The following is a 26,028-nucleotide window of genomic DNA, read 5'->3' as shown; positions in this document are numbered from 1 at the left end:
ACCAGGGCATTTTTTGCTTGGAAGCTTTTTAATTGTTTCTTTAATCTCAATGCTTGAAATTGGTCTGTTTAGGAGCTCTATTTCTTCCTGGCTAAGTGTAGGGAGAGGGTGTGATTCCAAATATTTATCCATTTCCTTGACATTGTTAAACTTCTGGGCATAGAGTTTCTGGTAGTATTCAGAGATGATGATGTCTTGTATCTCTGTGGGATCAGTTGTTATTTCCCCTTTATCATTTTTGATTGAGGTTACTAGAGGTTTTACTTTTCTCTTTCTAGTTAGTCTGGCCAGTGGTTTATCTATTTTATTTATTTTTTTCAAAAAACCAACTTCTTGTTTCATTAATTTTCTAAATGATTCTTTTGTTTTCAATTTCATCAATCTATGATTTGATTTTGGATATTTCTTTTTTTCTGCTGGGTTTAGGCTTAGATTATTCTTCTTTTTCCAATTCCATAAGATGGCTTGTGAGTTTGTTGATGCGCTCTCTTTCTGTTTTTCGAATGTAGGCATCTAAAGCGATAACTTTTCCTCTCAAAACTGCTTTTGCAGTATCCCACAGGTTTTGGTAGCTTATGTCTTCATTGTTGTTATGCTCAAGGAAGTTAATGATTTCCTGTTTTATTTCTTCCTGCACCCAACTGTCATTCAACAGAAGGTTGTTTAATTTCTATGCCTTTTGTGTGGGGTTGAACGTTTTTGTTAGAGTTCCACCTTTAGTGCCTTATGGTCTGAGAAGATAGAAGGTAAAATTTCAATTCTTTTGATTCTGTTGATATTCGTTTTGTGTCCCAGGATATGAACAATTTTGGAGAATTTTCCATGGGGTGATGAGAAGAATGTATATTCTTTATCTTTGGGGTGGAGTGTTCTATATGCGTCTATCAAGCACCGTTGTTCTAGGGTCTCATTTAAATCTCTTATATCTCTGTTTAATTTCTATTTAGAGGATCTGTCCAGCTGTGTAAGAGGAGTGTTAAAGTCCCCTGTTATTATGGTATTAATCAGATATCATACTGCTCAGACTGAGTAAGGTCCGTTTCAAGAATTTGGGAGCGTTTAAATTGGGCAGACAAGCATTTCTAAAAAAGAAGGCTATAGATCCTTATCCTTAATGAACATAGGCAAGGAAAAAAAAGAATAAGAAAAATACTTGACAAAAGCTTTTCAAGTAACATCATTATTTTCTTTTCTTTCTTTTTTTTTTTTTATTTTCAGTTTTTGGCTGCGGCTGGGTTTAAACCCTCCACCTCCGGCATTTGGGCCTGCCTATGGGGCTGGCGCTCTACTCCTTTGAGCCACACGTGCCGCCCATTGTTTTCTTTTTTATGGGTATATTTATAAGCCTACCTGAGAGGGAGGAATCTGGATTCTGAAATTGCTTGTTATCATGGAATAAGAAAGAGCCTTATCAAAATCCCAAACTATAATTATTTCTAGGCTAAAGGTCTAAATCGTATCAGTTTTAGGACTTTTCTTTAAAAGCAAAAGAAAAGGCTGCTGCTTTGTTACAGTCAAGAATTAATGCTCTTGGTTGTAGGATTTTCATTAAATCCTCTCTACCCTTTAACATTCTTCACATAATGTAGGCGGAAAGAAACCCAGTCACAATAAACTGAACTGCTTCTTTAGGTGTTTATCAATTTGAGGAAATTTCATTGGGAAAAAACATTACCCACCTTTGGTTAGTCTCATTCTTCCTGATCTTTGAACATAGACCTGTCTATAATATGCATACACCCATTTTGGAGTAACCTTCATTTTAGGAAGTTGCTTTTTAATAAGAGAGAGAGCCTCTGTTAGTGCCTCTGGTGTGTTATTTATGCGGAAGAACCAGTTGTTTTATGGGAGAAATGACACATGAGGTTCTTCCATCTGCTGTAATTGATTATTATTGTGGTTCCCAAATAGTTCCTCAGTCCCAGCATCACTCTCCTGGCTGACTAAGGCTGTCCCATTAGTTTTTAATTTTAATTTTTAAGTACTTAAAAAATAAATTGTCCCCCAGTTATGCAAGTAGTGCCTTCATTTTAGAGCAGTTCAAAAATACAAACAAGACACAAATCAGGAAAAAAGGTCGCTACCTTTTCTATCCTTGGACATGTTCTTTACTAACCCTTTTTGATGATTAATAGATGTTCCTTTTTCTCCTAATTGGCAACATACTGTATATACATTTCATAGTATGCCTTTTCATTATCACCGTGTTCCCCCATCCAAAAGTATTCTAATCCAGGTCACTTGGGTTTCTAACTATTCTATATTTATACTGATTATATAACTTTTGTCATTAATATGCATAATACTTTTAAAAAGTCCATTGTCATAATGTTAGACATTTAGGCTATTTTCTTTTTTTTTTTTTTTTTTTTTTTTGGCTATTTTCAATTTATCATTATAAATGTGCTGTGTACAAGTTACTGCATGAACTTTCAGCAAAAATTTAAATACTTAGAAATTGAAGGTTATAACAGAGCACCTCTTACAATGTGTATTTCTTTTTATTTTTAAGAGACAGAGTCTCATTTTGTCGCCCTGGGTAGAGTGCCGTGACATCACACGGCTCACAGCAACCTGTAACTCTTGGGCTTACGCGATTCTCTTGCCTCAGCCTCCCGAGCAGCTAGGACTACAGGTGCCTGCCACAATGCCCGGCTAATTTTTTGTTGCAGTTTGGCCGGGGCTGGGTTTGAACCCGTCACCCTTGGCATATGGGGCCGGCGCCCTACTCACTGAGCCACAGGCGCCGCCCACAATGTGTATTTCTTATTACTGAGAGAAGCCAGCTGAACTAGGTATAAGGAGTTTTCCTTAATCTCCTAGTGATGGCTTTTTTTCAGAAGTTCTTTATACTTTCTGAACCTGTATAGACCTCCTTGTGTAGAGTAGGTTGTAGAAAAGGTCAGCATGTGTCCTTTGGTCTTTATTTTTATCTCCCTTTCTTTAGCTTTAGGTCCTGGGACAGTTACAGAGAGTGGTTTGGGGGATGATGAATCTGGCTTTTTTCTTTATTGGATAATGTATAATTGAAGTTTTGTGTCTGACAGTTCTTTGCTAATGCTGTATAAATTTCAGGTGTGCAACAGAGGAACATGGCTCAAGAAACAAATCACAGCCAAGTGCCTATGCTTTGTTCCACTGGCTGCGGATTTTATGGAAACCCTCGTACAAATGGCATGTGTTCAGTATGCTATAAAGAACATCTTCAAAGACAGAACAGTAGTAATGGTAGAATAAGCCCACCTGGTAAGTAATTCTTTGAAAACACAGAAGTGTTAATAATTGAAGTACACTTAAGTAGTTCATCATACCCAGTACTTTTTCCACTCTCACACTGTACTTGCACTATCACATTTATACCAGGAAAATTCTTTATTATGCGTTGAGATATGGTTAGTGGTGGGGAGTCAGGAATGACTATTGCTTATTGAAAATACTACAAATCCATTCCGGAGCCTTATTTTCTGTGCCACAGAACTCTTACTACCTTTTTTAAATAGAAGGACAACCGAAGTATACATATATAGCTGTCTTGGAAAGTGAGATAAGGGAAAGAACCAAGGTTCTTTTATCTGGGTGACTTTTGCAGCTAAATTTGTTAGTCAAGAGTAGATTTCAATAACTACAACTAATTTTAGAGAAAGCCTTACTTCATTGGGAGTGTACCAGATTAACTCAGAGTAAGGGATATTCAACCCCAGTTCACTTGGGTTTTTCATGCCTTTTTGTTGTGTCAGAGGATTTTCTTGGAACTAAGGAAATTTTGAATATAAGCTCGGCGTAAGGGAGGTGTCAGAAGTATTCATGTAGGATAGTTCTCATGTAAATTAATGCCTAAAATGTATAGATTTTTGTGCCTAGTGAAAGTGTAGCTATTACTCAGTTCATTTAAAATTTTATATGAGGTCTTTTTTATCATTATCTCGTGCTCAAGCCAAAAACTTTAATAGAAGCCATTTAATAGAAACTTCTAATGAATATAAATTGTTGAGTTTAACTTAAATCATATACATTTCTGCCTTGTGCAGTACAGAGAAAATAATATAGCCTAATGTGCGCAGGTTTTAATTCTAAACCTGTGTCTACCTTACTGCTAAATTACCTTTTAAGTATCTCATTTGTATACAAGTACTTGGAAGATGTTTTTGAATTAAAGGATTTGTGTTTGGATGATACTCAGTCCTGAGAAATAAGAATTTATTTTATTAATATAAACAATTTGTATATGGTTTCCTTTTTGGTTAAAATTGACGTTTTTCATTTGCAAACTATTGAAACATTTTATAACTAAAGATAATGAATCAACATATTTCATAGTAAAGCAAATCTAATGCTGTATTTTATGGAAAATTGATCTTGATTTTTTTTTTTTAGATAAGGTCTTAGACTGCCCTGGGTATAGAATCACTAATATGAAATGTGGTACTGTTACAGCAACTTCTGTCAGTAGTCTGTCTGAATCTTTACCAGTTCAGTGCACAGAGGGCAGTGTCCCAGAAGCTCAGTCGACGCTAGACTCTACATCTTCATGTATGCAGCCAAGGTAAGATGTAGTCTCTGAAATGTAATCATAATGCTAAGGAAAAGTAAAGAATATATTCTGTTTTTGATCTATTCTATTAAGGAAAACTATGTAAAAGCCACTTTAGGATTAACTGGTCTTAAATTGTATCTGTCTGAGCTTAGTTAGAAAAAGCTTCTTTATGTTGTGGGGTGGGGAGTTATCTTTTAAATCTGAGATTACTTTTTCAGTCTCTTTTTTTCTTCCTCATATCCTGACTCATTCCTGAAGTTCTCTTGAAGCATATTCTTTAAATTTCAGTTTTATTCTGCAAGTACAAGTGCCTTGTATTTAAATAAAAGAAAGTCTTGTCATGGATTCTCTTTGTTTAATATCATGATATATAATATTATTTGTATCATAGTATATTTTTCTTTGTAATTCTGAAATAAAATTATCTGGAAGCCTGCACACAGAAATATTTGTTTCACTTTTATTCTGCTATTAGGAATCAATAGATTACGTTTCTGTACTATGCTTCCTTTTTTTCCAGTTCATGATAGGAGGTGTTCAGTTTTGCTGTGCCCAGATTCACTTAACAGCTTTGTGTCGGGGTTTCTTAAGCACGTCTTTGTCATGCTAGTTTTCATTTAGTGGAGTTCATGTGGTACTTGAAATACACAAAGGATATATACCATTGCTTTATTTACAAGGCATTAAAATTCTGGTCTAAATCGGTCTAGTTTTAAAGCTCTGTGATTATTTTAAGTTATAAAAGTGTCTTGGTTTTCTTTTTTTTTTTTTTTTTTTTTTAAACTTGATTTTTTTTTTTTTTTTTTTTTTATTGTTGGGGATTCATTGAGGTGTCTTGGTTTTCTTAATGAACTGCTTAGATATGTTAAATTCTTAGTATATTACTTTAGTTAATACTTGTGTATAGATTATCTTTTAAAATGAAATGCTTTTTGCTTTTGTAGCCCTGTATCAAATCAGTCACTTTTATCAGAATCTGTAGCATCTTCCCAAGTGGACAGTACCTCTGTGGATAAAGCAGTACCTGAAACAGAAGATCTGCAAGGTTTGCATATGAACTAGCATATATTGTATCATTTATTTAACATTTGAGTATTATAGGCTATACACTATCCAGCTGCATGTACAAAAAGTTATCTACTTGAAAAACATATTTTTCTGCTGCTTTTCTTTATGAACAAAATAGTTTATGTCCTCAAGTATTTAATTTTCTGAATTGTTAGGAGCCATTTCTCACAAGTAATTATTTCATCAGCATAAATATTGAAAACTCAATTTCATTTAGCTTGAATAATATAGATAGATGAACATGAGAATATTCTCTTACTAAAAATTATTTGCTCTCCAAGCAAACTGGGGCTGCTGGTTTGAGGAGAATCTGTTTCTCTTGTTTTTGACTCACCTTGGCTGACACTCACCCATCCTTCCCCATCTGTGATTTACAATGCAGGAGCCACTTTCAGGTGCATGGACTCATGTCACTGTGTCTTCTGTTCTTGCACATGCCCTTCATATCCCGTTGTTTGGATCAAAGCGACACGGGAGGACTTTTGTATTTGTGTGGAGGCTTTCCTAGTTTGGAGAGGCAGTGCAGAAGAGGCCATTCAGGAGACTGACATATGCTGAACTAGTTGCTTTCTGGTAGTGTGTGGAAACAATGTATTAACAGAGGAAGAATACTCTGGAAAAACAGGCCCAAGGGTGAGCACTGTGTCATTCTGCCTGACCAATGTGACTTTTCACTGTGCATAGTGTTCACATTATGATGACAGACAAATCTGGTAGTCTTTAAGTTTGCTAAATTTTAAATTTAGATAAGCTAGTTAATTTCCAATTAATTTAATTAATTTGTGCCCAACTAATACTTGGCATAATTTGGCTATTTGTATAAATTTTGTGGTAGCAAAATACCTCTATGTGGTGAACATATTCTAGTTCACATAGCATATTATTATAAATACATAAATATTTTAAATGAGCGATTTTTTATTTGTTAGTAAGTAGAAAAATATAAGGGAGGGCAGAGATGAGAGAGTTTTTTTTTTTTGGAGACAGAGTCTCAAGCTATTGCCCTGGGTAGAGTGCTATGGTGTCACAGCTCACAGCAACCTCCAACTCTTGGGCTTAAGTGATTCTCTTGCCTTGGCCTCCCAAGTAGCTGGGGCTACAGCACCTGGCTAGTTTTCTGTTGTAGTCATTGTTGTTTTAGCTGGCCCAGGCCAGATTTGAACCTGCCAGCCTTGGTGTATGTGGCCCACTGAGCTATGGGTGCTGCCAAGATGAAGGATTTTTAAAAGTAGTTATTCACTTCACATGGGAAATAATAAGACAGGGTTGTGTCATAGCTCTCAGTTTTATCATAGTGGCCTTGGTTACTTCAGACAAGCTGGTAAAGGTACTGTTAGACAAAATTTTAGGTACAGTCACTTGGAAGTTATAAACTTTCAAAATTGAAATAGCTCATTTGGAGGTCATGGGTAGATAGTAGGCATTTAAATATGTGGAATGATCAGTATTATGTGTGAGATATAGAAGTCCTTGGCATAGGTTGAAAAATGAGAGTTTAAAAATAGAGGATATACCATGAAATACTATTCAGCCATACAAAAAGATGGTGACTTGACAATCTTTTGGATTAACCTGGATGGAGTTGAAATACATTCTTCTAAGTAAAGTATCACACGAATGGAAAAGCAAGTATCCAATGTACTTGATACTAATGTGAAGCCAGTAGACAAACTGATATGCACCCGCATAAGAGAAAAACTCAATTCAGTTCAAGTTGGGGAGAGGGGGAACCGAAGGATGGAGAAGAGGAGATGGGGGATTGGTGGGCTCTCACTTAATGGGCACAACGCGGGGGTATATGGCACACCTTCTTGGGGCTGGACACAATTACAAGAGGGACTTTACCTAACAGATTCAGATACTGGGACTTAGTTGTTTGTACTCTCAGGTTAACCTAAAATAAAATAAATAAAATCAGTAGCCTAATTTTCAATAACAAACAAATAAATAAATATAAAACCAAAGGAGCAAGCAGGAGGATGAAAAAGGAGCAGAGAGCAGCCACCTAGATCTTGGTTAGTTTCAGGCCACCGATGGCGGAGGAGAATTGCAAGAAGCAAGAGTTAAGTTAGGAAAGAAGAAAACAGACTTCTGTGAAAATGTTGTCTTATGATAGAACAAAGTCACCTGTGGCTCAGTGAGTAGGGCGCCGACCCCATATATGGTGGCAGGTTCAAACCCGGCCCCTGCCAAACTGCAACAAAAAATAGCCGGGTGTTGTGGCGGGCGGCTGTAGTCCCACCTACTAGGGAGGCCGAGACAAGAGAATCACCTAAGCCCAGGAGCTGGAAGTTGCTGTGAGCTGTGATGCTACTGCACTCTACCAAGGGTGATAAAGTGAGACTCTGTCTCTACAAAAAAATAAAAAAGTTTAAAATGTTGATAGTAGGGGAAAAATGTATAAAGCTCAATGATACGGTAACAGTTATATAAGTTTAACAGAGAATAAAGGTTATCAGCTGGTGAACTGTCATAATGGGAAGGGCTCACATGCCTGTATGGAGGAGAGTGTATTTTTCTCCATCTGTCCTGAGTGCATTAATTCAAATAATAATCATAATACCCTATTAAGAGAATTGTAGAGGGTTTTAAAAACTTATAGGCGGCCCCTATGGCTCAAGGAGTAGGGCGCTGGCCCCATATGCTGGAGGTGGCAGGTTCAAATCTAGCCCTGGCCAAAAACTGCCAAAAAAAAAAAAAAAAAGAAGTAATTATTGCTGCAAAAAAAAAAAAAAAAAAGTAATTATTGGGTGGTGCCTGTGGCTCAGAGGAGTAGGGCGCCAGCCCCATATGCCGGAGGTGGCCAGTTCAAACCCAGCCCCAGCCAAAAACTGCAAAAAAAAAGAAAAGAAAACTTACAGACTCCATATATAATTTGAATGACTTTCAGATTAAACCAGTATTAGCTTTTAGGTACCTTTAAAAAAAAAAAAAACTTAACATTTGTAATTTCAGCATAGCAGAATCTCTGATAAATTAGGTATGAGTTTCATTTGAGTTAAGAGGATTAGTTTTCAACATATAAAATCTCTTTTAACAGCCTAATTTTCAAAAATGTTTTGTTATTGAATTAAAAATAACCTTTTCATATATATAAAACACATAAATGTAAATGCGTTTATATGTATATTATTATATATATACACATACACACTCATATATACTTAACATGCACTTATGATTTCCCTGTTTAATACAGAAATTTTTTTTATCTATTTCATAGATGGATGAAAAGAAAGAAAATGTCTTTTAGATTCAATCATGTGGTCTTATAAGCTAGAGCTAGAATCCAGGCACCCAGCTCTAGCATAGTATTCTTTCCACAAGACGACTGTAATGCTTGTTGGAGTGGAGTGTGGATGTCTGTGTTCCTGTTGGCACATCCAGTCCCCTTCAGTGCCCAGGGCAGGATGAACTGGTTCGGCAAGCTATGACAGGTGTCTGTTTTCCTCCTTGTCATTCCATTTGCTTTCCTCAAAAGACATTTATTTAGACAGGAAGACTATTCCAGTTAGAAGAGAATATATGAGTAGCAGCTGTGTGTCTAAACCAGGATTCTCTAACATTTTTAATTGGAGTTTTCAGAGCAGATTTTTTCCCTCTACAGGTATTCTGTCTATGATTAGGGTATGCTGCCACCAGGTGGGTGGTACTGCTTTCATTTTGGCCTCATGGCTGAAAATTTGGCATTTTGCAGCATGTTTCCTTCCCATTTATGATTTTTAATTTTAAAAAATAGTACCTCACATAATGTCACTTAGGAATGTAAGTGATTTCTAATTTACAAAGGCTAGCTTTGTATTACAAAGACTTTTCTCAGGTTTCCAATGTTTTTTTCCCGCTGCCACTCTTTGGAAGAATAAGAGTTGTCTTGGGCCACACTTTAAATACGCAAACAGTAATGAAAGCTGATTAGCAAAAAAAGTCTACATACTTTTTATGATATCTAGCACCAGCAGTAAGCAAAAAAAAAAAAAATCCTCACGAAATCAGCATGTGGCCCACATGCCACAAGTTGGACATCCATGCAAGCATTTTGGTGTACTCTAAAACTGTCGTTCTTGGTGGGCTGACTTTATTGAACAGTATGCTTAAATTTGGTTAGTCTCTCAGTCACTCACATCTTAGGTCAATTTAAAAAAAAGTATGAAATTTGGATTCATCGATTCTCTTTTCATATCTTTACCTCCCCACTTCTCTGAATCTTATTATTTTTAAAGGATATAATATAGGCCTGTCTGCTTTATAGGGGATAAAAAGTTATTGAGATAATGGAGGTAAAATGAGCTTTGTAAACTGCTAAGGATATTCTTACTCTGTATACTGCCAAAGTGATTTTGGGGTTGCAGGAAGCTTAGAATAAGAGATAATTTTGAGGCTTTCAGACAGTGGAATTGAAGTTATGTGTTAAGGTGGTGAGCTTTGTATCTCTGAAGCATTCTGAGAAAGCTGAGGTATTGTTTGGGACAGCATAGAGCGGGCTGCTATGTTCAAGTAGCAGGATGAACTAGAATTTTCAGGCTCTTTCCATCTCTTTAGGGTTCTTGAGGTCATACAAAGTTGAACTGTCAAAGCATTAATTTGGAGCATTCAGAGGGGAACAGCTCCTTTGGACTAAATTAGGAAAGCTATGTAGGTTAAAAAATCAGGGGTTTCTTCTAATCTTGAAAAATGGATGAGAATAATGGATTGTTTTTCAAAACAATCTTGAAAAAAAAACAAGAACATTGGAGGATTAACAATTCCTGATTTCGAAATTTAACAAAAGCTACAATAATCCAAGACTATGTGATATTGATATGAGGATAATCCTATAGATCAGTGAAATAAAATGGACCATCTAGAAATGTACTCTTAGATTTACAGGCAATTGATTTTCAACAAGGATGCCAAGATCATTCATTCAATGGAAAAAGAACAATCTTTTTAACAAGAAGTGACTGGGACAATCTCATATCCATATTCAAAAGAATGAATTGCGCCTCCTCTCCACACACACCCCTCCACACACACCCCTCATACCATATGCAGAAATTCACCCAAAATACATCAAAGGCCTAAAAATTTGTAAGAGCCAAAACTGTAAAACTCTTAAAACAGGTATAAATGTTTGTGTCCTTGGTTTAGGTAGTTTCTTAGCAACCAAAGGGAAAAAAATGAATAAATTGAACTATATCAAAATATGAAATTTTTTTGGCTTCAAAGAGCACTATTAAAAGAGAGCAGAAAAACAGCCTACAGAATGGGAGAAGAGATTTTCAAATCATATATCTGATAATATATCATATATCTTAATACATAAGAGAGGTAATTATAATTAAACAGTAAAAAGACAGCCCAATTAAAAAATAAGCAAAGGATTTGAGTAGACATTTCTCAAATGTCTATTTCTTCGTTATATATAAGATATATAAGTTGCCTGTAACAAATGAAAAGATGCTTAGCATCATTGTCATTAGGAAAACAGAAATCAAAACCATGAGACACTACTTCAGTACGATGGCATAATCAATAACAATAGCAAGTGTTAGATACTATGTCTTATAAATTTTGAAGATAATACATGTAATAGTTTTATTTTTGTTTGCAAGATAAACTGTTTTTGAGCTATAGACACATAGCCAAGCCTTATCTAATACTGTTCTATGGGTTGAGGATAAAATAGTAAACAAGACACTCAAGGCCAGGTGTGGCTATAATCCCAGCACTCTGGGAAGCTGAGGCAGGTGGATCAAGACCAGCCTGAGCCAGAGCGAGACCCCCGTCTCAAAAGATAGCCAGGTGGGCACCTGTAGTCCCAGCTACCTGGGAGGCTGAGGCACGAGAATCACTTAAGCCCAAGAGTTTGAGGTTGCTGTGAGCTGTGACACCACAGCTCAAAAAAAAAAAAAGACACTCAGCCCCTAGCTTTGTGGAGCTTACATTCTAAAGATATTTATTTAATGAAAATAAAAGGCTTTATGTGTCTACTATTCTGTTTCAAAAGTAAAATGTTCGCAGAATATTAACTGTCTCCTGCAGGTGAAGTAACCATACTGTAGAGTTCTTCATTAGTGCATATTCACTTGTAGTTTGTGTTGTCTTACTTTTTGTCGTATTTTGTCAAAATATGAGATAATGTGTTAACACAAGTAGGTTGAGCATCTGCCATATGTAGTTCATTGTGACATATGAACTTCCCTGGAGATAAACAGGGAATAAGATGCCATCCCTGTCCTCAGTAGGCTTTCTGTAGTTTGGGAAAAGGAGCACATAACACTGTAGGTAAGTAATTCAGCTGTTCAGTTCAACAGATACTGTGATGTTTAGTTATCGAGTGTCCGGTAGGTGCTAGGAGATGCTGGGGTAGGCCCTGGACAGGTTCCTGCTTTTGAAGAATTCAGTTAAACCAGGTTAAGTCATACAGGCAATTGTTACACATATAATAATGTGAAAAGTGCTTTGAAGTTCACAGTAGAGAGGGGCATGGAATGAGCCTTATGCAAGAGGCCGGAGGTGGGAGTTGGTAAGTCTAGGGAAACTGCAGGTACTTCAGTATAGCCCAGATACCATTGAGGGATGGTAAGAGGTGAGGCTAGGGACAAAAGGATGAAGAAAATCATGAGAGACCTCTGCCCTGTATTATCCAGGGGGTGGGAGGGGCATCAAAGAATTTTAAACATTAGGTAGAATATCATTTGATTTTCACTTAAGGGAGATGATTGGATGCAATGTGTGATGCATGGATAGAAGAGGGGGCTCATGTGGGGTACCCAGTATTCGATAAGGGTGTTAAGGGTAGTTAGAGTGAGAAGCTGCAGAGAATTGAAATGAAGAAGGAGTATTTGATCTTGACCTTAAAAAAGAAGACATAGATAGATGAGGGAGAAAAGGAAGCCCTTTGGAACAAGTCAGAAGAGGTAAAGTGTGAGCAGAGGTAACAGAATATCCCCAGTATAGAGTGGTTTAGCACTGGATTCCTGGGGACATAGACACTGGTGATAAAATTGGAGAGAATTTGGTCCATAGCAAGTGACTCATAAAGCAAGATACCGTGTCTGAGGTATTATCACTGACTCTGACTCTGTATTCAGAAGGGCTAGGGAAGGGCGTATTAGTTAGGATTGGGAAAAGTAATTTGACCTGGCAAGTCTAGGTTTGCTTTCAGTATGTAAAAACATGAACTTATTATCTTAATTATAACATTTTAAAGCTTCTTCGCATCAAGTTATCTTTAAATGTTTTTATGTAAAACATGCGTAGTATTCCACAGCACCTTAGTTTTACTTTTTCTTTTTTTTTTTTTGCAGTTTTTGGCTGGGGCTGGTTTTGAACCCACTACCTCTGGTATATGGGGCTGGTGCCCTACTCCTTTGAGCCACAGGCACTGCCCTACATTTTTTTTCTTGTTCTATGAGAAATCTGAATAGTTCTGACCCTGAATAATATTAAGAAACTTGGATATGGCTGTGTCCTTGAACGCTCCCTTACAGTACCCAAGTAGTATTTTTGTATGTGCCTTTTATTAGTCAACTATATAATTGTTTAAAAAACTAGAAAATAGGGTGGTGCCTCTGGCTCAGTCGGTAAGGTGCTGGCCCCATATACCGAGGGTGGCGGGTTCAAACCCGGCCCCGCTGAACTGCAACCAAAAAATAGCCGGGCGTTGTGGCGGGCGCCTGTAGTCCCAGCTACTCGGGAGGCTGAGGCAAGAGAATCGCTTAAGCTCAGCCCAGGAGTTGGAGGTTGCTGTGAGCTGTATGATACCCTGGCACTCTACCAAGGGCCATAAAGTGAAACTCTGTCTCTACAAAAAACAAAACAAAACTAGAAAATATAGTTTAAACCAAAAAAAAAGAAAATCTATAATCTGTCCTTCTAGAGCCATCGTTAACATACCAGTTATATATTCTAGATTATTTTATGCGCACGTGCGTATGTGTATATAAAAAAGGGGCATCATACTTTATAAACAACTTCGTAACTGAATGTGAACCATTTCCCATGTTAATAAATTCTTCTGTTACTCTCTGAATAACAGATTCATGGGGTGGGGTGAGAGAAAACAACCACTTAAATAGGAAAATCTTACTGAATAATTAAATTTTACCACCTTCCTATTTTTGGCAGCTTCAGTATCAGATACGGCACAGCAGCTATCTGAAGAGCAAAGCAAGTCTCTTGAAAAACCAAAACAAAAAAAGAATCGCTGTTTCATGTGCAGGAAGAAAGTGGGACTTACTGGTAAGGGCCTACATCAAATGGTTTAAGTGAAGATTATCTTTTAAAATAAAGCATGGCTTACTATTACTTCAGTTAAGATTGTTTCAGGTCCTATGAGTGTTAATATTGGATACCGCTCAACTTCCAAAGATCTTTTTTTAAAGAAATAAAGATAGCTTTAATTATATATCTAAAACTGAAATGAATAGCTTTTCTTTCTTTTTTTTTTTTTTTGTTGTTGGGGATTCATTGAGGGTACAATAAGCCAGGTTACACTGATTGCATTTGTTAGGTAAAGTCCCTCTTGCAATCATGTCTTGCCCCCAGAAGGTGTGGCACACACTGAGGCCCTACCCCTCTCCCTCCTTCCCTCTCTCTGCTTTTCCTCCCCCCACCCCATGACCTTAATTGTCATTAATTGTCCTCATATCAAAATTGAGTACATAGGATTCATGCTTCTCCATTCTTGTGATGCTTTGCTAAGAATAAGGTCTTCCACTTCCATCCAGGTTAATACGAAGGATGTAAAGTCTCCATTTTTTTAATAGCTGAATAGTATTCTATGGTATACATATACCACAGCTTATTAATCCATTCCTGGGTTGGTGGGCATTTAGGCTGTTTCCACATTTTGGCGATTGTAAATTGAGCTGCAATAAACAGTCTAGTACAAGTGTCCTTATGATAAAAGGATTTTTTTCCTTCTGGGTAGATGCCCAGTAATGGGATTGCAGGATCAAATGGGAGGTCTAGCTTGAGTGCTTTGAGGTTTCTCCATACTTCCTTCCAGAAAGGTTGTACTAGTTTGCAGTCCCACCAGCAGTGTCAAAGTGTTCCCTTCTCTCCACATCCACGCCAGCATCTGTAGTTTAGAGATTTTGTGATGTGGGCCATTCTCCCTGGGGTTAGATGGTATCTCAGGGTGGTTTTGATTTTCATTTCTCTAATACATAGGGATGATGAACATTTTTTCATGTGTTTGTTAGCCATTCGTCTGTCATCTTTAGAGAAAGTTCTATTCATGTCTCTTGCCCATTGATATATGGGATTGTTGGCTTTTTTCATGTGGATTAATTTGAGTTCTCTATAGATCCTAGTTATCAAGCTTTTGTCTGATTGAAAATATTCAAATATCCTTTCCCATTGTGTAGGTTGTCTCTTTGCTTTGGTTATTGTCTCCTTAGCTGTACAGAAGCTTTTCAGTTTAATGAAGTCCCATTTGTTTATTTTTGTTATTGTTGCAATTGCCACGGCAGTCTTCTTCATGAAGTCTTTCCCCAGGCCAATATCTTCCAGTGTTTTTCCTATGCTTTCTTGGAGGATTTTTATTGTTTCATGTCTTAAATTTAAGTCCTTTATCCATCTTGAATCAATTTTTGTGAGTGGGGAAAGAAGGCCCTCTATAAAGAAAATTATGAAATCCTCAGAAAGGAAATAGCAGAGGATTTTAACAAATGGAAGAACACACCATACTCATGGATGGGCAGAATCAACATTGTTAAAATGTCTATACTTCCCAAAGCAATCTACCTATTCAATGCCATTCCTATCAAAGTACCAACATCGTACTTTCAAGATTTGGAAAAAATGATTCTGTGTTTTGTATGGAACCAGAAAAAACCCCGTATAGCTAAGGCAGTTCTTAGTAATAAAAATAAAGCTGGGGGCATCACCATACCAGATTTTAGTCTGTACTACAAAGCCATAGTGGTCAAGACAGCATGGTACTGGCACAAAAATAGAGACATAGACACTAGGAATCGAATAGAAAACCAGGAAATGAAACTAACATCTTACAACCACCTAATCTTTGATAAACCAAACAAGAACATACCTTGGGGGAAAAGACTTCCTATTCAATAAATGGTGTTGAATAGCTTTTCTTTAAAAAATGTATTTCTCCAGAATTTGAGAGTATTGGACATGGAAGGTAAGTATGCAATTGCTGCGCCAAGGCAAAAGTCTGGCTTGTGCTTTCAAGGAGAGAATATTTGGAAGTACTTGGCGAGCTGTGAAGTACTTTGTGTTTATAAAATGGGGCTAATTATAGGTGTCCTGTGGGTTCACTGAGTCAAGACATGTTAGGGTGGTACTGCTGCACAACAAATAGTACATGCTGGCTGCTGCAACATAGCTGTCAGGTGGTGTTGTTATCATGGGAGAAGGGGTAAATGTTCAGATTTATTTAGCAAAGAAAGTACATTAAGTGCAGTCAGATTTCTCTGGGCATTTAGAGATGGAGTAACCATTATAATTCACATAGAGGAATGGGAGTTCTTAGAGATGAGCAAGGAAAGTATCACAAAGACGGTATTTCAGCCGTGTCTTTAACAGTGAGGAGAACTCATAACTGAACAGAAGCTCAGAGAAATAAAAGAAAAAAGAATAGGGCATGTTCAGGGACCATGAATTGGGGAAGGTGGGTGTAGCACAATATGTGTGAAGAAGACTGTCACATAATACAGCCAGGTGGGAGTAAACACATGATGTCTTTTTTTTTTCTTGGAGACAGAGTCTTACTCTGTTGCTCTGGGTAGAGTGCAGTGGCATCATCACAGCTCACACCAACCTCAAACTCCTGGACTCAAGCGAACCTCCTGCCTCAGCCTCCCAAGTAGCAAGACTACAGGCGTGGGTTACTATACCCAACTAGGTTTTCTATTTTAGTAGAGACAGAGTCTCACTCTTGTTCAGGCTGTTCTAAAACTCCTGAGCTCAGACGATCCACCTGCCTCACTTTCCAGCGTGCTAGGATTGCAGGCGTGAGCCTCCATGCCTGGCCGACATGATGACCCTTGATCAATGTCAATTTGACCTGCTCAGGTCCACTTACATCTGGAGTTTTTTTATAAGAAATATATTAGAAATTTATTTAAAATTTCGCAGTAGTTTTTAAAAACTCAAAGATGAACCACATAGCCTGGCAGTAGCCAAAAAAAATTACAAAAAGTTAAATATGTCACAGATGCATAAAGTACATGTTTAGATGCTGGTCTGTTTATAATCTACTGCCATAACATACACACAGATCTAATGTGGTCTGTTTATAGTCTACTACCGTAACACAGACATAGATCTAGTTCAGTCTGTTTATGATCTACTACCGTAACACAGACACAGATCTAGTTCAGTCTGTTTATGATCTACTACCGTAACACAGACACAGATCTAGTTCAGTCTGTTTATGATCTACTACCGTAACACAGACACAGATCTAGTTCAGTCTGTTTATGATCTACTACCGTAACACAGACACAGATCTAGTTCAGTCTGTTTATGATCTACTACCGTAACACAGACACAGATCTAGTTCAGTCTGTTTATGATCTACTACCGTAACACAGACACAGATCTAGTTCAGTCTGTTTATGATCTACTACCGTAACACAGACACAGATCTAGTTCAGTCTGTTTATGATCTACTACCGTAACACAGACACAGATCTAGTTCAGTCTGTTTATGATCTACTACCGTAACACAGACACAGATCTAGTTCAGTCTGTTTATGATCTACTACCGTAACACAGACACAGATCTAGTTCAGTCTGTTTATGATCTACTACCGTAACACAGACACAGATCTAGTTCAGTCTGTTTATGATCTACTACCGTAACACAGACACAGATCTAGTTCAGTCTGTTTATGATCTACTACCGTAACACAGACACAGATCTAGTTCAGTCTGTTTATGATCTACTACCGTAACACAGACACAGATCTAGTTCAGTCTGTTTATGATCTACTACCGTAACACAGACACAGATCTAGTTCAGTCTGTTTATGATCTACTACATATACATATTTATGTTTATGTAACATATACATAAATCTAGTATATACATTCAAATTTTAAGAAAAAGTTAAATGCATCCTAAATGCATAATCCACATATGCAGATGCTATTCTGTTTATAATGTACTAATATAACATGTTCACAAATCTAGTATATAAGTTAAAATTTATCACCCTTGCATAGTGTATGTGGGGCTATTTGCAGTTGAGAGAAATGTAAAGGTGAAATATTATTAAGTCAGAACTACATAGAACTTTCTGTGGTATATGCTGTACTACTTCTGTTGCTTTTGTGGTGAGCTCAAGTGTTGCAAGCTTCCACTTAAACCACTGTGTGACAGTAATCATCTCTGAGTAAGCAGTTTGGCGCTCCAGTAAATTGTTATCAGAGTAAAATGTGACTTGTCAGTGCCTGTGTATTTTTCATATTTGGTGCAATACCATAAACCTTGAATAACACCGTGGAACCCAAATGAAGTGTTAACTAACAGTGTTACAAGTGTTCCCAAGAAGCAGAGAAAAGTTATGACATGACAAGAAAAAGTTGACTTGCTTAATATGTACCTTTGATTGAGGTCTGCAGCTGCCCACCATTTCAAAATAAATAAATACAGGACCAGGGTAAAAAAAAGAAAAGGAGAGTTTGGAAACCATTGCTGCAGCTATGTCAGTAGGCATGAAAACCTTATATTCTTATTGAAAATGGAGCTTTCATGTAGGGACTGGTTTGCTGTAAGAACGAGCATACCTCTACCAGGGGTCCTCAAACTTTTTTAAACAGCGGGCCAGTTCACTGTCCCTCAGACCGTTGGAGGGCCGGACTATGTTTAAAAAAAAAAAAACTATGAACAAATTCCTATGCACACTGCATATATATTATTTTGAAGTAAAAAAACAAAACAGGAACAAATACAATCACACCGCCTCATGTGGCCCGTGGGCCACAGTTTGAGGACCCCTGCTTCATGATTTGAAAAAAAGCAAATCCTTGTACCACCACTTAAAGCAGAAGGTGAAGGATCTAAAAGTGGACAATTTATGCCAGTAAAGAATGGTTTGATAATTTTATTTATTTATTTGTTTATTTTTTTCTGGCTGGAGCTGGGTTTGAACACGCCACCTCAGGCTTATGGGGCCAGTGCCTTACTTCTTTGAGCCACAGGCGCCGCCCTGGTTCGATAATTTTAAAAAGAGGTTTGGCTTTAAAAATGTCAAAGTAACAGGAGAAACAGTTTCTGCTGACCAAGAGACAGCAGCAAACAGATGTCATTAAGAAAATCATTGAGGAGAAAAGCTCTGTTCCTAAACAGGTTGTTAAGGCAGGAGAGCGTTCTCTATGCTGGAAAAATACATAGGGAACATTTATTAGTAGGGAAGAGAAGTAAGCACCAGGACTCAGAGCAGTAAGGGACGGGTTAACTGTTCTGTGCAAAGGCAGTTGGGCTCATGATCAGGACTTTTCTTAGCCATGAAGCTGCCAATCCTGTGCCCTGAAGTTTGGAAAAGAGAAGCACTGGCTGCCAGTCTGGTTGTACCACAATACCTAGATAGTGAGAATCCTTTTTTTGGATTGGTTCCATTGAGGCTCAGTCCCCCTGAAGTCAGTGCATGCCTTGCCAGTAAGGGACTGCCTTTCTAAGTTCTTTTGATATTGGACAATGTCCCTGGCCACCCAGAACCCCATATGTCTGGGGACAAATCCCTAGATACAGTGTCTGTGATTGAGCCTCTAGACCAGGGGTTATAAGGGCATTTAGGCCATTCTCACGGTACTGTATGGAAAGTGGTGTCAGCACTATGGAAGAGGACCCTGATGGAGAAGACCGTGTGGATACTATACCACTGAAGATGCTCTTGTTCTTATGGAAAAAGCCATGAAACCATCACCAGAACAGTTCCTGCTGGGGAAAACTGTCCATATGCTGTTTGTGACTCTGCAGGATTTATGTGACAGCCTAGGAAATCGTGAAGGAGACTGTGGATATGGCAAAAAGGTTGGAGGTAGAGGTTTCAAGATAAGAATCTTGGAGAAATTCAAGGGCTAATAGACACCATCAGAGGAATTTAAAGAAGATAACTTGTTGGAGATGAGAGCATCTAAACCAGTGCCAGACAGAGGAAGAGGACAGAGAAGGAGCAGTGTCAGAAACACTGATGCAGGGCACTTTGGCGGGAGGGCTGTGTTACTCAGACTGCTTTTGACTTCTTCCATGGGATGGACTCTTCTGTGATATGGGCACTGAGACCAAAGCAGATGGTGGAATGTACCATATGGAAACATTTTTAGAGAAATGAAAAAACAAGACAGATTAGCATGTGTTTCCTTTCATCCTCTGCCACCTTGAGGCAGCAAGACCAGCTCTTCCTCTTCCTCCTCCTCAGCCCACTCACTGTGAGGATAAGGAAGAAGAGCTTTTTGATGACCCACTTCCACTTAAGGAGTATTAAATGTGTTTTTTCTTATGTTTTTCTTAATAACATTTTTTTTCTGTAACTTTATTGTAAGAATGTGGTATAAACACATGTAACATAAAAATACATACTGTATGTGTTAATTGACTTTCTGTTCTCAGCAAGGTTCCTAGTCATCAGTAGACTATCCATGGTTTGGGGGAGCATAAAGTTATCGGTGGATTCTTACCTGCATACGGTCTGCATCCCTTGCCCCTGAGCCATTCAGGGGTCAGATGTACTGTGGTTAATTGTTGGAATACAGGTGTGGCAACAGTTGCCAGTTGTTGTTTACTGTGTGCCAGGCATTGTGGGGAATACCTAAGGAGTGAGTTAGCAATAAAAAAGTGTTTGATGTCAAAGATGTTTCAGAATGGCCCATACCTTAGCAAATTAAAAATACAAACGTGGACAGATTAAACATTTTAAAATAAACGTATTTAGTGTCAAAGATAGTCTTTCCAAATCTCATAAAAACTTAGACTTCATGATTAGGAGGTTGAGATACAATAATTTCCATCTTGTCCAATCTGTCAACCTAATAATGGGATATAATTCTGAAGTGAAAAATGTAGTAAAGGAGGTTAACATCAAATGGTAATATTTAAAATACTGATTCCTATGCTCAATTCCAACAGTTTCATCATATCATAAAATTCTGATTCAAGGAGCAGGACCAGTTTTATTTTTTATTTTCCTATTTGTGTGCATTTGTGGGATATACGGGCAGTTTTGCCTCATTGATACATTGCGTTATCCTGAAGCCAGAGCCTTCAGTGCATCCATCAGTGGAGTAGTGCACATTGTACCCACCAAGCTGCCGCCCATCACCACCCCATGAGTTTCCACTGTCTGTCACTCCACACTCTGCTTCCTTGTGTGCACATTATCATTCCCACTTACAAGTTAGAACTTGCTGTGTTTGGCTTTCTGTGTCAGGGTTGCTTCCTCCAGTTTCAAGGACCAGTATATAAAGACTGTCAATACCCATTATATCTATTTTAGCTTCAACTCTGGGCATTTCCCTAAAGTAGCATTTATTGTGTGTTTACTACATGTTAAGCACTTAATACATTCCTTTTTAATTCTTGTAGTAACTTATTATTCCACAATTGCAGATGCAGAAACTAAGGCTCAGGGAGCCTGAGTAATTTGCCTACATCAAAGGTAGATGCATCTTTAAACACCCTAACTCCGTGCTTTTCATGTCGGAGCCAAAGTACAGTTGACGTCTCCATCGGAGGCTAGCAGAGGAAAGCTGATATGGATATCATGTTATTAACAGTTCTTTCAGAGATACTATTTGATGTTTCTTTATTTTAAAACTACCTTTTCATAGTAGATATATTTTCACAGTGCAATATTTGGAATTGCGAAACAATTCACATTTTTAATCTAGCAACCATTTTTGTGGTAGGAAATAATTGTGGTCATGTTAATTGAAGAAACCTAAGCTCAGAGAAGACTTGTTCCAGTATAAACATGTTCACAGATCAGAACAAGAAGTGAAGCTGTCAGGTAGTAAACTGTAAGGATGTAGTTTGTGAAACTATTTAGAATGACTCTTTGATTTAAGCTGTGGTTCTAAAAACATTATGCTGTTTAGCATTACTTAGCCAAAGACCTTAATCTGTCACCAACTCACATATGTGTATTAATCCATTTTTAGGGTTTGAATGCCGATGTGGAAATGTTTACTGTGGTGTACACCGTTACTCAGACGTACACAATTGCTCTTACAATTACAAAGCTGATGCTGCTGAGAAAATCAGAAAAGAAAATCCAGTAGTTGTTGGTGAAAAGATCCAGAAGATTTGAACTCCTGCTGGAATACAAAATCCTTTGACCATCTGCAAACTAAAAATTGACTTGACTTTTTTTTTCCTAGTCATTGGGAATGTAGAGCAATGTATCTTGCATAGACCTTTTAATCATGCATGTCATCAGAAGAATAGATTTTTGTTTTTGTTTTGAAAATGACTCTGAACATTTATTCCCATTGCAGTTTCTGTGGCTGAAAAGACTTAAACTTGACAAGTATTATCCTTTTAAGATCATTTTAATTTTAGTTGAGTGCAGAGGGCTTCTATAACAAACGTGGAGAAATTTTGGAGGGCTGTGATTTTTTCCAGTATTAAACATGCATGCGTTAATCTTGCAGTTTATTTTCTCATTGTGTATATAGAGAGAGCTTTTCTCTGGAGCACAATTTCTCTTTTTGATGATGCCCTTTAGGGCACAACTAGCTATCAGTAACTGAATGTATCTTAATCATTATGGCTGCTTCTGTTTTTTCATTAACAAAGGTTATTCATATGTTAGCATATAGTTTCTTTGCATCCATTCTTTATTTATGTCTGAATCATTTGTCACAGGAGAGTGTGTGCTGATGAGATTCTAAGTTTGTGTGTTTTAAAAAAAAATTTTTTTTGCGTGAGGGAAGAAAAAGCTATATGCATTTCATTGCTGACTGCAGATTTCTTTCAGATTACGTTCATGGTCTGTGTGTATACAATATGAAGAATGATCTGAAGTAATTGTGCTGTGTTTATGTTTATCCACCAATCTTTGATTAAATAAAAAGCAAAACCGGAATGCCTCCTCGTATTAATTTTTCTAGTAGTTAATTTTATTTTCTGGTCTTAGTTTTCTGCTTTCCCAATTTTGTAAGATAACTATTACTATTTGTCTCACATCTGTTTATTACTAATACTGTGATAAATCATAATCTTACATTCCTGTAAGTTAAAGAGCTCAGCATATCTTCAAAGACAAAAACTTCTCTTTGTCCCTTAAATGTTGTATTTTCTAGCCCTTGTCTGATTCTCTTTTCTGTACTCTCCCACACTGAATTACTATCTAATAGAAGCTTCATTTTCTGGTAGAAATAGAGAATAATTCCAACAGCAGGAGAGTTGGAGGACACCATTCTGTCCTGTGGTTTTCTAATTTATCTGGCAGTCAACCTTTATTAAACAAAATACATAAAATATATGAAGTATTTTCCAGTATAAATTTCTAGGTTTAAAATTTTTTCTTACTATATTTGATTTGAATAAGGGTTTAATATTAAAAATCTAAACTGATCATATTAGTAGATTATAAAGTTTAACCATTATGATTGTATTAATAGATTCAGATAAAAAGTACTTAATGAAATTTAAAATTCATGATTTTTCCTAAGCTGATAGTTTCTATGTAAAACCAAACAAACAAAAACCTAAGGATCTATCAAGAGGAAACTCATGGGGCGGCGCCTGTGGCTCAGTGGGTAGGGCACCGGCTCCATGTACCAAGGGTGGCAGGCTCAAACCTGGCCCCCGCCAACTAAAACAGCAATGAGAATCGCAACAAAAAGTAGCCGGGTGTTGTGGCAGGTGACTGTAGTCACAGCTACTCTAGAGGCTGAGGCAAGAGAATCGCTTAAGCCCAAGGGTTGGAGGTTGCTGTGAGCTGTGAGACCACAGCAGTCTACCGAGGGCACCATAGTGAGACTTGTCTCAAAAAAAAAAAAAAAAAGAAACTCATTCCCATTTAAAGTCAGAAACTAAGGGTGACTGCCCACTATTTGGTAGCTAGATACGACATTGTCAGAAGTCAAAGTTGCATTTCTTTATGCAAGTTAACAACAGTATCAGAACACCAATTACGTAGGAAGTTGATCTGATACATGTTGAAGATCTCTTAAAGGAAGAATATTAAAACATTAAAAGACATGTCAGAGATACATTCATGGATAGGAAGACAGTATCATAAAGATACCATTTATCACTAAGTAGACCTATAAATTCAAAGCAATTCTATTCAAAATTTCACCATGTTTTTTCATGAAACTTGCTTAGGTTGTCTTAAAAGGGAAAAAAGAACAATGGGCTAGAACGTTTCAGAAAAGAACAAAGAGAAGACTTGCCAGATGTTGGGACTCATTGTGAAGCCATGTTAGTTGAAATAGCATGTTAATAGCTAAGGAACAGACATATTTCCCAACGGAATAGAATAGCTTTCCCAGATAAAGACCCATGTGTAGTCTGAACTTTGGTATAAGAGGTGTGGCAGGTTACATCAGAGAAAGGAGTCTATTGGATAATTAGGGCTGCAACAATTGATTATTTGTATGCAGAAAGGTGAAAATTGATTGCTATCTTCAGCCCTAGGAAAAAGGATTTAAATGTAAAACAAAGCAGAACAAAAAAATCTTTAAAGCTCTCAAACTGAAAAAGTGGCTACTGGGTTACCTTAGGACTTCCTGGGACACAAAGCCTGTTTTAAAATTTCATAGAATAATAGAAGAGTACACCCGATCAGGTTGCACTGCTTGCATCTGCTGGGAAAACTCCAAACTGTTGTTGACTTCTTCACCCCAGGTGTGCTTTATTCCCTTACGTTGTACCCGTTGGGTGAAGCTTACTGAGCCCCTTCTCCCTTCCCCCTACTTGAATTTAATTCTGTTTTTCTTCTACTATGGGCCCGTAGTTGTTCATCTACTACAGTGGTTCTCAACCTTCCTAATGCCACAGCCCTTTAATACATACAGTTCTTGTGGGTCACGGCCCACAGGTTGAGAATCGCTGATCTAGTTTAAGTTAGTATTGAGTACATGGGATGCTTACTTTTCCATTCTTGAAATACTTTAAGGAGAAAGTTCTTCAGGTCAATACAAAAGATGTAAAGTCTCCTTTTCATGGCTAAATACTATTCCATTGTATACATATACCATACTCTTATTAATCCATTCATGGTTTGATAGACACTTGGATCATTGCCAAATCTTTTCAGATGTGAATTGAGTGGCTGTAAACATTCGAGTGCAATAAAAACGTTGTTAGTGAATTTGTTTACTTGAAGTATTTTCTTTATTCTTCAAAATAGACCTTAAGGTGTCTTTCTTCAAAGAATGTGAAAAGGCAAGTTACAAAGTGGGAGAAGTCACAATGCAAATCAAGACCATAGTGAGATAGCATTTCATACTCATGTTAAAGTCTGGCAATAGCAAGTATTAGAGGATTTCCACGTGATCTCTTATGCATTGCTGATGTTAATGAAAAGTGGCCCAGTCCTTCAGAAAATTTGGTATTACCTTTTCAAGTTGAACATTTTAAATGCTCTATAATCCACAAATTTCAATCCTAAGTGTATACCAAGGAAAAATATGCATATAGATTAAACAGGGACATGTACAAGAATTTTCATGATGCTGTTTACAAAGCAAAAAGCACTGGTGACATCCCTACGGAAGAGCAGATTAATAAAATTAGATATATTTGTACAATGGAATATTACATAGAGATCAGAACTAATGATCCTTAGTGACAACAAAATAGAAGAATAGTAAGCAAAAAAAAGTCGTGAGTACTGTAAGCCTTAGAAGTGCACTAAGTACAGTAAGCAAAAATAGTCTCAAAATATGCTCACCTGTTGAAACTTTAAAAATACAATTTGCAGGTTATAGATGGAATTCATATGAAAAGAAAGCAAGGTAATTAAAAATTCATAGTGATACCCTCAGATGAGAAGGCAAAGGAGTGGCTAGTAAGTGGTACTATATGGTCAAGGCCCCAGGTTTGGGGGACAACATGGTCAGGATCCTTAGGTTACACAACTGAAAGCAGGTTGTGTGTGAACCAGTGCTGAGAGTGTTGGGAACTTGGGTTGTGATTAACCCAATTTTCTGTCCCTAAAGTCCAAAGTATTGAAAAAGCTAATTACAAAGATGTTTGGGGCGGCACCTGTTGCTCAAAGGAGTAGAGCGCCAGCCCCATATCCCAGAGGTGGCAGGTTCAAACCCAGCCCTAGCAAAATAAATAAATGCTGTTTTGATGACTACATTGTAGAAATTGGAGGTTACACAAGAAATGGCTATTGAATTTGCTTTGGCATTTAATTCTTTTTTTAATTGTCAAAAAAAAAAAATTCACAAAGTCATGCGGCTTCCAGCTTCACTACACCTGTACTAACATACACTATGATTTTTCTATACTA

The 26,028-nt window shown here is 37.3% G+C and overlaps 1 protein-coding gene across 14 annotated transcripts in view; it reads left to right on the top strand.

The window, feature by feature from the left end:
- The window catches only part of ZFAND6 (zinc finger AN1-type containing 6), a 95,924-nt gene extending 73,284 nt beyond the window's left edge, over window positions 1-22,640 (top strand). For 9 of the 14 annotated variants that reach the window (XM_053595775.1, XM_053595769.1, XM_053595770.1 and 6 more), the window contains 5 exons: window positions 3,076-3,246; window positions 4,375-4,543; window positions 5,479-5,579; window positions 13,712-13,825; window positions 21,719-22,640. In XM_053595775.1, the coding sequence (XP_053451750.1) occupies window positions 3,093-3,246; window positions 4,375-4,543; window positions 5,479-5,579; window positions 13,712-13,825; window positions 21,719-21,867 (687 nt within the window). In that variant the 5' untranslated portion in view covers window positions 3,076-3,092 and the 3' untranslated portion in view covers window positions 21,868-22,640. The remainder of the gene's footprint in view (window positions 1-3,075; window positions 3,247-4,374; window positions 4,544-5,478; window positions 5,580-13,711; window positions 13,826-21,718) is intronic. The other 5 variants (XM_053595781.1, XM_053595780.1, XM_053595783.1 and 2 more) reach the window with 1 other exon arrangement.
- Window positions 22,641-26,028: the final 3,388 nt, after the last annotated feature.

The sequence above is a fragment of the Nycticebus coucang genome, chromosome 6 (genome assembly GCF_027406575.1).
Source record: "Nycticebus coucang isolate mNycCou1 chromosome 6, mNycCou1.pri, whole genome shotgun sequence".
Lineage (NCBI taxonomy): Eukaryota > Metazoa > Chordata > Mammalia > Primates > Lorisidae > Nycticebus > Nycticebus coucang.
This window is presented reverse-complemented; position numbering and strand designations above follow the sequence as displayed.